General features: G+C 43.0%; 2 protein-coding genes across 2 annotated transcripts; both read right to left on the bottom strand.

Moving 5' to 3' along the window:
• Positions 1 to 6,893: 6,893 nt before the first annotated feature.
• Positions 6,894 to 8,495, bottom strand: LOC132896021 (uncharacterized). Its single transcript, XM_060936745.1, has 2 exons — positions 8,143 to 8,495; positions 6,894 to 7,826 (listed from the first exon to the last, which is right to left on the bottom strand). The coding sequence occupies exons 1-2, from the start codon at positions 8,446 to 8,448 to the stop codon at positions 7,110 to 7,112; spliced, it is 1,023 nt and encodes a 340-aa protein (XP_060792728.1). The 5' UTR covers positions 8,449 to 8,495; the 3' UTR covers positions 6,894 to 7,109.
• A 1,430-nt stretch (positions 8,496 to 9,925) lies between these two features.
• On the bottom strand, positions 9,926 to 11,846 carry LOC132896490 (uncharacterized). Its single transcript, XM_060937352.1, has 2 exons — positions 11,381 to 11,846; positions 9,926 to 11,084 (listed from the first exon to the last, which is right to left on the bottom strand). The coding sequence occupies exons 1-2, from the start codon at positions 11,681 to 11,683 to the stop codon at positions 10,368 to 10,370; spliced, it is 1,020 nt and encodes a 339-aa protein (XP_060793335.1). The 5' UTR covers positions 11,684 to 11,846; the 3' UTR covers positions 9,926 to 10,367.
• Between the last annotated feature and the right edge of the window lie 1,057 nt (positions 11,847 to 12,903).

Genomic DNA, 12,903 nt, shown 5'->3' with positions numbered 1-12,903 from the left:
AATATGATATTTGGTCATTTATTTATTGAGGGAAATGATCCAATATTACATACCTGTGAGTGGCAAAAGTATGTGATCCTCGAGGATTAGCAGTTAATCTGAATGTATAATTAGAGTCAGGTGTTTTCAATCAATGGGATGACAATCAGGTGTGAGTAGGCGCCCTGTTTTATTTAAAGAACAGGGATCTATCAAAATCTGATCTTCACAACACATGTTTGTGGAAGTGTATCATGGCATGAACAAAGGAGAAAAGCATTGTTGATGCTCATCAGGCTGGAAAAGGTTACAAAACCATCTCTAAAGAGTTTGGACTCCACTAATCCACAGTCAGACAGATTGTGTACAAATGGAGGAAATTCAAGACCATTGTTACCCTCCCCAGGAGTGGTCGACCAACAAAGATCACTCCAAGAGCAAGGCGCGTAATAGTCAGCGAGGTCACAAAGGACCCCAGGGTAACTTCTAAGCAACTGAAGGCCTCTTTCACATTAGCTAATATTCACGAGTCCACCATCAGGAGAACACTGAACAACAATGGTTTGCATGGCAGGGTTGCAAGGACAAAGCCACTGCTCTCCAAAAAGAACATTGCTGCTCATCTGCAGCTTGCTAAAGATAATTTGGACAAGCCAGAAGACTATTAGAAAAATGTTTTGTGGACGGATGAGACCAAAATAGAACTTTCTGATTTAAATGAGAAGCGTTATGTTTGGAGAAAGGAAAAGACTGCATTCCAGCATAAGAACCTTATCCCATCTGTGAAACATGGTGGTAGTAGTATCATGGTTTGGGCCTCTTTTGCTGCCTCTGGGCCAGGATGGCTTGCCATCATTGATGGAACAATGAATTCTGAATTATACCAGCAAATTCTAAAGGAAAATGTCAGGACATCTGTCCATGAACTGAATCTCAAGAGAAGGTGGGTCATGCAGCAAGACAACGACCCGAAGCACACAAGTCGTTCTACAAATAATGGTTAAAGACGAATAAAGTTAATGTTTTGGAATGGCCAAGTCAAAGTCCTGACCTTAATCCAATCGAAATGTTGTGGAAGGACCTGAAGCGAGCAGTTCATGTAAGGAAACCCACCAACATCCCAGAGTTGAAGCTGTTCTGTTCAGAGGAATGGGCTAAAATTCCTCCAAGCCAGTGTGCAGGACTGATCAACAGTTACCAGAAACATTTAGTTGCAGTTATTGCTGTACAAGGGGACCATACCAGTTACTGAAAGCAAAGGTTCACATACTTTTGCCACTCACAGATATGGAATATTGGATCATTTTCCTCAATAAATACATAACCAAGTATAATATTTTTGTCTCATTTTTTTTAACTGGGTTCTCTTAGGACTTGTGTGAAAATCTGATTATGTTTTAGGTCGTATTTATGAAGAAATATAGAAAATTCTAAAGGGTTCACAAACTTTCAAGCACCACTGTACACCACATTATGAGTTATGTGTTGCAATGTATTTGCAATGTGTTGCAGTATATTCAGTTTTCATATGGAACTACACATCAGGCATTTTTGGGAAAAAAATAATTCAGTGTACCAATTGATGAGTACATCAGAGCATTTCTGTTAAATTAAACTCCCAAAGTTACAGACTACATCTCCCATGATTCTCACTTCACCACCTCATCACATGACCTTCAGTCCAGCCCCTATCCCAGCTAAGAGTTGTATGATTACTAATGACACTCACCTGTTTGAATCCCACTGAAATAATTCAGACTCTTGGTGTTACTTTGGTGAAATTTGGTCCAGCATTGGGCCTGTGATGAGTCCAAGTCTTTGTTCTCTACCTGGTTTGAGTTATGTCTTGTCCATTGTCTGCTTCATGTTTACTGATTACCTTCTCTCGTTAAAGCTAATTTACTGATTGCCTATCACATTTCTGTGCATTGTCTTGCCCTTTGGTTTGTCTGTTAAAATGATTTTAATAAAACCAGAAACTTGCATCTTGTGTTCGCTTATGTCCACTTTTTGACAGTTTCATACATACTTAAAGAGGTACTGCAAACTTAAATGTGTTTTTTTTTTCAGCTGTAAACTCAATGATATAACTGTACTTTGATGAAACACAGCAATGCTGGAGTTAATATTGATAAAAATTTGCATGGTATGGGTTGAAAATGGAGGGTGGCACAATGGTGTAGTGGTCAGCACTGTTACCTCACAGCAAGAAAGTCCTGGGTTCGAGCCCAGTGGCTGGCAAGGGCCTTTCTGTGTGGAGTTTGCATGTTCTCCCTGTGTCTGAAAGCAAAAGTTCACATACTTTTGCCACTCACAGATCTGTAATATTGGATCATTTTCCTCAATAAATAAATGACCAAGTATGATATTTGTCTCATTTGTTTAACTGGGTTATCTTTATCTACAACCCCGATTCCAAAAAAGTTGGGACAAAAGTACAAATTGTAAATAAAAACAGAATGCAAAAATTTACAAATCTCAAAAACTAATATTGTATTCACAATAGAACATAGACAACATATCAAATGTCGAAAGTGAGACATTTTGAAATCTCATGCCAAATATTGGCTCATTTGAAATTTCATGACAGCAACACATCTCAAAAAAGTTGGGACAGGGGCAGTAAAAGGCTGGAAAAGTTAAAGGTACAAAAAAGGAACAGCTGGAGGACCAAATTGCAACTCATTAGGGTGGGGTTTACATTAGACCGTATCAGCAGATCATCAGATTAACGTTTTTAAAAACGTTTAGCGTGCACACAGCAACGCCAATACACGGATACGCTAATCACATGACTAATTCGGCATGTAAGTTGAAATGTGTCAGTGCGGCTCATCGCTTCCTCCTCAGCGGCTGCGCTCCAAATCACTCCGCCCTGAACAGCGAGTGCCCTCTGGAGGGTGCGCACTCCGGCCCTGCGCAGCTCACAGAGCGCGCGAGTTAAGCGCACGAGCAGTGATTCGGGACTGAGCCGCTGTGCGCAAGTCACTTACCACTTGCAAGTGGAAGGATGGCAAGCCTAAAGACAATCATAACTACACAATGGGCAGTATTTGCATCAGTATTTGCAGTATTTTCATACTTTTATACTCTTTAATGAAAGGTGATACAAGGCGGAAGTCCGCGCCGTTTTTCAGGAGTCGAGTCACATGACCAACGCCAGCGAATCAGGAAGGTGGATGTCACAGTGACGTTGTCCAATGACGACGCCAGCTAGAGCTCAGCACAGCGTATCCGCGTATTCTCAATGTTTACACAGCACCGGACCAGACACAATCTGGATTGAATATGTGGACCCTGGCGGATTCCCGTTTCCCGGCGTTTCCAGGCGTTTTAATGTAAACGGACAGTGCATCCACGAAGAAAACGAGACAGATACGGTCTAATGTAAACTTGGCCTAGGTCAATTGGCAATAGGTCATTAACATGACTGGGTATAAAAAGAGCATCTTGGAGTGGCAGCGGCTCTCAGAAGTAAAGATGGGAAGAGGATCACCAATCCCCCTAATTCTGTGCCGACAAATAGTGGCGTGATATCAGAAAGGAGTTTGACAGTGTAAAATTGCAAAGAGTTTGAACATATCATCATCTACAGTGCATAATATCGGGGCGGCATGGTGGTGTAGTGGTTAGCGCTGTCGCCTCACAGCAAGAAGGTCCTGGGTTCGAGCCCCGGGGCCGGTGAGGGCCTTTCTGTGTGGAGTTTGCATGTTCTCCCCGTGTCCACGTGGGTTTCCTCCGGGTGCTCCGGTTTCCCCCACAGTCCAAAGACATGCAGGTTAGGTTAACTGGTGACTCTAAATTGACCGTAGGTGTGAATGTGAGTGTGAATGGTTGTCTGTGTCTATGTGTCAGCCCTGTGATGACCTGGCGACTTGTCCAGGGTGTACCCCGCCTTTCGCCCGTAGTCAGCTGGGATAGGCTCCAGCTTGCCTGCGACCCTGTAGAAGGATAAAGCGGCTAGAGATAATGAGATGAGATGAGATTCAGAGAATCTGGAAGAATCTATGTGCATAAGGGTCAAGGCCGGAAAACCATAATGGGTGCCCGTGATCTTCGGGCCCTTAGACGGTACTGCATCACATATAGGCAGGCTTCTGTATTGGAAATCACAAAATGGGCTCAGGAATATTTCCAGAGAACATTATCTGTGAACACAATTCACCGTGCCATCTGCCATTGCCAACTAAAACTCTATAGTTCAAAGAAGAACCCGTATCTAAACATGATCCAGAAGCGCAGACGTCTTCTCTGCGCCAAGGCTCATTTAAAATGGACTGTGGCAAAGAGGAAAACTGTTCTGTGGTCAGACAAATCAAAATTTGAAGTTCTTTATGGAAATCAGGGACACCGTGTCATTCGGACTAAAGAGGAGAAGGACGACCCAAGTTGTTATCAGCGCTCAGTTCAGAAGTCTGCACCTCTGATGGTATGGGGTTGCATTAGTGCGTGTGGCATGGGCAGCTTACACATCTGGAAAGACACCATCAATGCTGAAAGGTATATCCAGGTTCTAGAGCAACATATGCTCCCATCCAGATGACGGCTCTTTCAGGGAAGACCTTGCATTTTCCAACATGACAATGCCAAACCACATACTGCATCAACTGCAGCATCATGGCTGCATAGAAGAAGGGTCCGGGTACTGAACAGGCCAGCCTGCAGTCCAGATATTTCACCCATAGAAAACATTTGGCGCATCATAAAATGGAAGATACGACAAAAAAGACCTAAGACACTTGAGCAACTAGAATCCTACATTAGACAAGAATGGGTTAACATTCCTATCCCTAAACTTGAGCAACTTGTCTCCTCAGTCCCCAGACATTTACAGACTGTTGTAAAGAGAAAAAGGGATGTCTCACAGTGGTAAACGTGGCCTTGTCCCAACTTTTTTGAGATGTGTTGTTGTCATGAAATTTAAAATCACCTAATTTTTCTCTTTAAATGATACATTTTCTCAGTTTAAACATTGGATATGTCATCTATGTTCTATTTTGAATGAAATATGGAATTTTGAAACTTCCACATCATTGCATTCCATTTTTATTTACAATTTGTACTTTGTCCCAACTTTGTCCCAACTTGATACAGCTGAGGTGCGGAGGACTCTGAGGAGAGTCAAAACATGGAAGGGAGTGCTCAGGGAATGTGCAGACCAGCTGGCTCATGTTTTAACAGACATTTTCAACACCTCATTGGATCAAGCCAAAGTCCCTTCATGCAGGGGCGCAGATACGTTTTTTGAACTGGGGGGGACAAAGCTACCAGCAAACCAACCCCAACTCCACCCCCAACATGTGTTGTGCGAGGAATATACTCTGATGCCCTTAAAACTGCCTTCTGAGCACTGTATCTACAGGCTACCACCGAAAGAAGGAGGCTACCAGAAAGGCATCTCTACTCCGTACGATTTTACTTTCACTACGACATTACTTTGAACAGACTATCAAAAAATTGCAAGGTGATATGATAAAGTAAGGCACAGTTTACTTACAGTCATTGTTTTTTGAAAAAACTATGCAATCGTTTTCTGCCTTTTCGGTTTGGCACCCTTCATCATGCCATGTTGGGGTCCTGAACTAGGAGCTGTCCCCGATATGCCTGTCAAACTTGTGGGTAACCATAGCAACCAAGCTCGAGCTCGCAACCTGTGCAGTCTGCGCAGCTCAACCAACCGAATATCAGTCTTTGTTTTGTTTTATGTGAGTTGTTGCAACTATGTATGTACTGCTGTGCACCTCAATAAACCGAATGGTAATTAGTAGGGCTGCACAATTATGGAAAAATGATAATCACGATTATCTTGATCAAAATTGTAATCACGATTATTAATCACAATTATGCTTGATGTTAGGGAAATCACTTAAATTTTATTTCACTATATTCAAACAAACAATATGAACAGCTTTCAGTGCAGAATGAAATTTAAAAGAGAAATTCTGATTTCCAAATGACAAATAAATGAAATTTATCCAAGAAATTACCAAAGGATGAAGGAACTGAAAACTCAATTGCAACAATTACATAGCATTATACTGAGGCCTACAAGTTTTTAGCTAGAAAGACCAGCCTATCAACATGCTCTGGCTTTAAACATGAGCAAAGGCAGGTCACAACATTGCCTCCAGTGCTAAATAGTCTGTTGTTCCGACATAGTTAGCTTTTCTCTCTCACCTCAATCTGTTACCTACTCTCACGCTATCACCCCTTGAAGAAGATACCGCTGCACTGAAGCTCTGCGCACTTGGCTTGCTTGCTTATTTAGGCGGAGTAATGAAACCTTACATGCGTCGGTTCGCCCCCTAATGGTTTGGCGGAGTACTGGTCAAAAAGTGCTTGATCAGATATGCAACAGAGCTCGCATTTTACAGTTTTTCTCAATTGGTTTGGCTCATTTCTTGAAACTGAGATGACATTCCTATAACTATAAGGTCATTTTGCGAAACAGTGATACAGCTCTGCACAACCCTTCAGATAACCAGCAAAATGTCATATCTCTCCCAAAACCATTCATTCACGCTTCAAAAGGAAATCCCTTTCCCATGTAAATAGTCAGTACCATAAAAATGGCATAGATCCTTCTCAATTGCTTGGCCTCATTTTTGTTCATTAAGTGCTTCTGTCTAAATGACCTGGATGGCTCAACACAATTACATGGATCATCTGCAAATGCTCATATCTCTCCCAAAACAGTTTATCCATGTGTCAAAACTAAATATCCTTCTCAAATAAATAGTCAATACCCCCAAAATGCATTGTCCCTTTGGCATCGTGTAAGCACTGCAAGTCAAAATGCTTAGACAGTTTGTCAGAGGTCTAGCTAAAGGAATACTATTATATATAAAACTGGAGAAATAGGGTTTTACAGTGACAGCAGCCTCCAAAGTTTGACACCACACACAGTGCACTCATTTCACCAAAGAAATTGTTTATTCACACAATTTTCACACAAACAAAATTGCATGCATTACTGCATTACGAACAGAGAGTATAGGTATACAGTAAAAGGAAAATATGCATTTACCTCCTGCATGTGATGTCATGCGTCTATAGGCTATATCACAAAATATAAACATGAACCAAAAAAGGAATTGAAAAAAGCAAGTTCCACAAGTTTAACACTTGGATTAGTCGCTGTTGCTGTCTTCCCCCACCCTCTCCTGGTAGCCTTCCTCATCCTCCAGGCCATCCATCCGCTGCTCTCTGTTTGGCCACAGATTTTCATCAACATCGCACCGGATGTTCTCCCTTGCGATGCAGCGTGGAAAGAAGCGGCGTGAATGTCTTAGCCAACCCCGACACTGATCGCCTGTGATGTCATCGCAGGCAGCATCCATGGCATTGAGGAGAGACCTCTGATCCCCAATGTGGCGTTCATAAACCCTCCACCTCCAAGCAGAAAAAAATTCTTCAATGGGATTGAGGAATGGCGAGTATGGTGGTAAAAAAACATTACGCATCCTTGGATGGGTGTCGAACCACGCTCTGATGAGTGGGCCACGGTGAAAGCTGACATTGTCCCACACAATGACAAATTGTGATAGGTGGGGCGCTTCGAGTCCCCTTTCATTCTCGGGGACCAAATCCACATACAGACGATCCAGGTAGAGGAGGAGCCTCTGCGTGTTGTATGGGCCTAGGCTTGCAATATGTGTGGCCACACCATTGTCAGAAATGGCCGCACACATTGTGATATTTCCTCCTCTTTGACCCGGGACGTCTACTGTGGCCCGCTGGCCAATGATGTTACGTCCGCGCCTGCGGCACTTGGCCAGATTGAAACCTGCCTCGTCCACAAACACCAGGAGATGAGGTGTTTCTATTCCCTCCAATGCCATTATTCTCTACAAAAGAGAAACACAGGTAAAACCAAATCATGCAGATGGGTCATACACAGCAGTAATATCTTCTTCACAAAGTCAATATAACCTGCAACGGTTCCAAACCTATGCTGGCCTATGCAGAGATACTCCAGCTGGTATGTGACACAAAATGGAGAAATACTGATCACAGTTTTCTGTTACAGTTCTTAGGCAAAATTCTGTGGTCAGATACTGGATTCCAAAGGTACAGTAAAGATACGGAAAACCCCCCAAACTTTGAACCTCTGCATAGTGTATAGGTTACAATGGTGGAAAACAAATACAGTAATTGACTTACCTGCACATACTGGTACCGCAGTTCTTTTACCCTCTCTGTATTCCTGTCAAATGGTACCCTGTATATTTGTTTCATTGTCATACGGTTTCTCTTGAGTACCCGGTCTATGGTTGATACACTAATGGAGTTGATATTGTGGAAGATGGCTTGGTCTTCAAGGACTGCATTGCGGATCTGTGTGAGTGTAATGGCATTGTTCTGTATGACCATGTTGCAGATGGCTTGTTCCTGGGGATCTGTGAGCAATCTCCTTCTACCGCCCACAGGAGGCTGTCGCCCAATTCTGCAGATAGACACGGACAACATGACAATTTGCACTGCAAAACTACTCTAAACTGCAACTGTAATTTGCTTTATTTTGTCCAATTTACTGTACTATGAACACTGCATCATACGATTTTGCAGTATAGGCCTACACACATGCACACACGTGCAGGCGTGCACGCACACACACACACACACACACACACACACACACACACACACACACACACACACACACCTTTCCAAGCAAAAATTGTAATTCCATCACTGCCTGGGTGCATACCTGTTTTCCCTGCGAAAGGTTTGAATGATGGAAGAGACTGTAGAGCGTGGCACGTTAGGCTGCACTCGGCGCCCTGCCTCTGCCATGGTTAGACCATGATTGACAACATGGTCAATAATGGTGGCTCTAATTTCATCGGGGACAGTGTGATGCCTACGCACGCCTCGCCCTCTTCCCCCTACTCCACCACCACGCATACGCACCCCTCTTCCTCTTCCTCTCCTTCCTCCTCCATCTCTTCCTCTTCCCCTTCCTCCAGCTGGAAGTTGACCTTGTTGAGGTTCCTCCATATTCATTCTGCAAATAGTACTGGCACCAGGCCAAGCTCTATATATACATGTATGGCCGTAGGCACAGTCATACACAACACCTGCCAGGTAACTCCACAAACTGTTGGATTGGTCATCTGTGATGTGGGAAACTCCTCCATCGTTAGTCTAAACCTGAATTCACCTGTCACTTATTCACCTAACTGCCATGTATTTATTCCAAAAATCTTCCAAATTCTTCTGACAAAAATATATATATATATACTATATTGTATTATGTCCTTGACTAATTTTGACAATTGAGCAGACTATTCTGCATATGATGGCTTATACGATGAAATTGTTCTGACATGTTTTGGAGGGAACGACCATAACATTGAGAAGCAGCTAATTGGGATAGATTATGAACATATATTCATTTGGAAGTTGAGCTAAATGTGGGATGATTGTGTTAACTGTGGGCCACTTGTACATAACCATTTGCAAGGATGCACTAGACACCGGAGACATGTACAAAGGATTTGCAATTTGACGAAAGCAATGAGAAATGCCAATCTGTTGTGAGAAGTTGCAAGTGGGTTTGGGGATTTGTCCATGTTATTTTGAGAATGTCATCTCAGTTTCAGGAAATGAGCCAAACCAATTGAGAAAAACTGTAATGAACGAAAATGAGGCCAAGCAGTTGAGAAGGATCTATGCCATTTTTATGGTACTGACTATTTATATGGGAAAGGGATTTCATTTTGAAGCATGAATGAACAGTTTTGGGAGACATATGACATTTTGCTGGTTATCTGAAGGGTTGTGCAGAACTGTAACACTGTTTGGCAAAATGACCTTATAGTTATAGGAATGTCATCTCAGTTTCAGGAAATGAGCCAAACCAATCGAGAAAAACTGTAAGTGCTTCTGTCTAAATGACCTGGATGGCTCAGCACAACTACATGGATCATCTGCAAATGCTCATATCTCTCCCAAAACAGTTTACCCATGTGTCAAAACTAAATATCCTTCTCAAATAAATAGTCAATGCCCCCAAAATGCATTGTCCCTTTGGCATTGTGTAAGCACTGCAAGTCAAAATGCTTAGACATTTTGTCAGAGGTCTAGCTAAAGGAATACTATTATATATAAAACTGGAGAAATAGGGTTTTACAGTGAGAGCAGCCTCCAAAGTTTGACACCACACACAGTGCACTCATTTCGCCAAGGAAATTGTTTATTCACACAATTTTCACACAAACCAAATTGCATGCATTACTGCATTATGTACAGAGAATATAGGTAAAAGGAAAATATGCATTGACCTTCTGCATGTGATATCATGTGTCCTCACGCTGAAAGGCTGTATGGCAAAATATAAACATGAACCAAAAAAGCAATAAAGTTCCAGAAATGAAACACTTGGACTAGTCGCTGTTGCCGTCTTCCCCCACCCTCTCCTGGTCACCATCCTCATCCTCCTGGCCATCCATCCACTGCTCTCTGTTTGGCCACAGATTTTCATCTACATCGCACCGGATGTTCTCCCTTGCGATGCAGCGTGGGAAGAAGCGGCGTGAATGTCTTAGCCAACCCCGACACTGATCGCCTGTGATGTCTTCACAGGCAGCATCCATCGCATTGAGGAGAGACCTCTGATCCCCAATGTGGCGTTCATAAACTCTCCACCTCCAAGCAGAGAAAAACTCTTCAATAGGATTGAGAAACGGCGAATATGGTGGTAAAAACACATTACGCATCCTTGGATGGCTGTTGAACCATGCTCTGATGAGTGGGCCACGGTGAAAGCTCACATTGTCCCACACAATGACAAACTGTGGTAGGTGGGGTGCTTCGAGACCCCTTTCATTTTCGGGGACTAAATCCATATACAGACGGTCCAGGTAGAGGAGGAGCCTCTGAGTGTTGTACGGGCCCAGGCTTGCAATACGTGTGGCCACACCATTGTCAGAAATGGCCGCACACATTGTAATATTTCCCCCTCTTTGACTCGGGACGTCCACTGTGGCCCGCTGGCCAATGATGTTACGTCCGCGCCTGCGGCTCTTGGCCAGATTGAAACCAGCCTCATCTACAAACACCAGGAGATGAGGTGTTTCAATCCCCTCCAATGCCATTATTCTCTACAAAAGAGAAATATAGGTAAAACCAAATCATGTAGATGGGTCATACACAAAGTCAATATAACCTGCAGCGGTTCCAAACCTATGCTGGCCTATGCAGAGGTACTCCAGGTGGTCTTTGACACAAAATGGAGAAATACTGATCACAGTTTTCTGTTACAGTTGTTAGGCAAAATTCTGTGGTCAGATACTGGATTCCAAAGGCACAGTAAAGATACGGAAAACCCCCCAAACTTTGAACCTCTGCATAGTGTATAGGTTACAATGGTGGAAAACAAATACACTAATTGACTTACCTGCACATACTGGTACCGCAGTTCTTTCACCCTCTCTGTATTCCTGTCGAATGGTACCCTGTATATTTGTTTCATGGTCATATGATTTCTCTTCAGTACCCGGTCTATGGTTGAGATGCTAATGGAGTTGATATTGTGGAAGATGGATTCGTCTTGAAGGACTGCATTGCAGATCTGTGTGAGTGTGATGGCATTGTTTTGTATAACCATGTTGCAGATGGCTTGTTCCTGGGGATCTGTAAGCAATCTCCTTCTACCGCCCAAAGGAGGCTGTCGCCCAATTCTGCAGATAGACACAGACATGACAATTTGCACTGCAATACTACTCTAAACTGCAACTGTAATTTACTTTATTTTGTCCAATTTACTGTAGTATTTTCTTTGTCACTTTATATACGCAACACTGCATCATACGATTTTGCAGTATGGGCCTACACACATGCGCACACGTGCAGGCGTGCACACACACACACACACACACACACACACACACACACACACACACACACACACACACACACACACCTTTCCAAGCAAAAATTGTAATTCCATCACTGCCTGGGTGCATACCTGTTTTCCCTGCGAAAGGTTTGAATGATGGAAGAGACTGTAGAGCGTGGCACGTTAGGCTGCACTCGGCGCCCTGCCTCTGCCATGGTTAGACCATGATTGACAACATGGTCAATAATGGTGGCTCTAATTTCATCGGGGACAGTGTGATGCCTACGCACGCCTCGCCCTCTTCCCCCTACTCCACCACCACGCATACGCACCCCTCTTCCTCTTCCTCTCCTTCCTCCTCCATCTCTTCCTCTTCCCCTTCCTCCAGCTGGAAGTTGACCTTGTTGAGGTTCCTCCATATTCATTCTGCAAATAGTACTGGCACCAGGCCAAGCTCTATATATACATGTATGGCCGTAGGCACAGTCATACACAACACCTGCCAGGTAACTCCACAAACTGTTGGATTGGTCATCTGTGATGTGGGAAACTCCTCCATCGTTAGTCTAAACCTGAATTCACCTGTCACTTATTCACCTAACTGCCATGTATTTATTCCAAAAATCTTCCAAATTCTTCTGACAAAAATATATATATATATACTATATTGTATTATGTCCTTGACTAATTTTGACAATTGAGCAGACTATTCTGCATATGATGGCTTATACGATGAAATTGTTCTGACATGTTTTGGAGGGAACGACCATAACATTGAGAAGCAGCTAATTGGGATAGATTATGAACATATATTCATTTGGAAGTTGAGCTAAATGTGGGATGATTGTGTTAACTGTGGGCCACTTGTACATAACCATTTGCAAGGATGCACTAGACACCGGAGACATGTACAAAGGATTTGCAATTTGACGAAAGCAATGAGAAATGCCAATCTGTTGTGAGAAGTTGCAAGTGGGTTTGGGGATTTGTCCATGTTATTTTGAGAATGTCATCTCAGTTTCAGGAAATGAGCCAAACCAATTGAGAAAAACTGTAATGAACGAAAATGAGGCCAAGCAGTT

Source organism: Neoarius graeffei, chromosome 13 (genome assembly GCF_027579695.1).
Source record: "Neoarius graeffei isolate fNeoGra1 chromosome 13, fNeoGra1.pri, whole genome shotgun sequence".
NCBI classification, from domain to species: Eukaryota; Metazoa; Chordata; class Actinopteri; order Siluriformes; family Ariidae; genus Neoarius; species Neoarius graeffei.
The sequence above is the reverse complement of the archived record's forward strand: the minus strand, read 5'-3'. Positions and strand labels throughout refer to the sequence as shown.

Coding starts and splice junctions, on each gene's coding strand:
- LOC132896021 (XM_060936745.1), bottom strand. CDS start 8,448: ATGTTGTCCGTGTCTATCTGCAGAATTGGGCGACAGCCTCCTGTGGGC. Junction 7,827..8,142: donor TGCGGTACCAGTATGTGCAG/GTAAGTCAATTA, acceptor TCTCTTTTGTAG/AGAATAATGGCATTGGAGGG.
- LOC132896490 (XM_060937352.1), bottom strand. CDS start 11,683: ATGTCTGTGTCTATCTGCAGAATTGGGCGACAGCCTCCTTTGGGCGGT. Junction 11,085..11,380: donor TGCGGTACCAGTATGTGCAG/GTAAGTCAATTA, acceptor TCTCTTTTGTAG/AGAATAATGGCATTGGAGGG.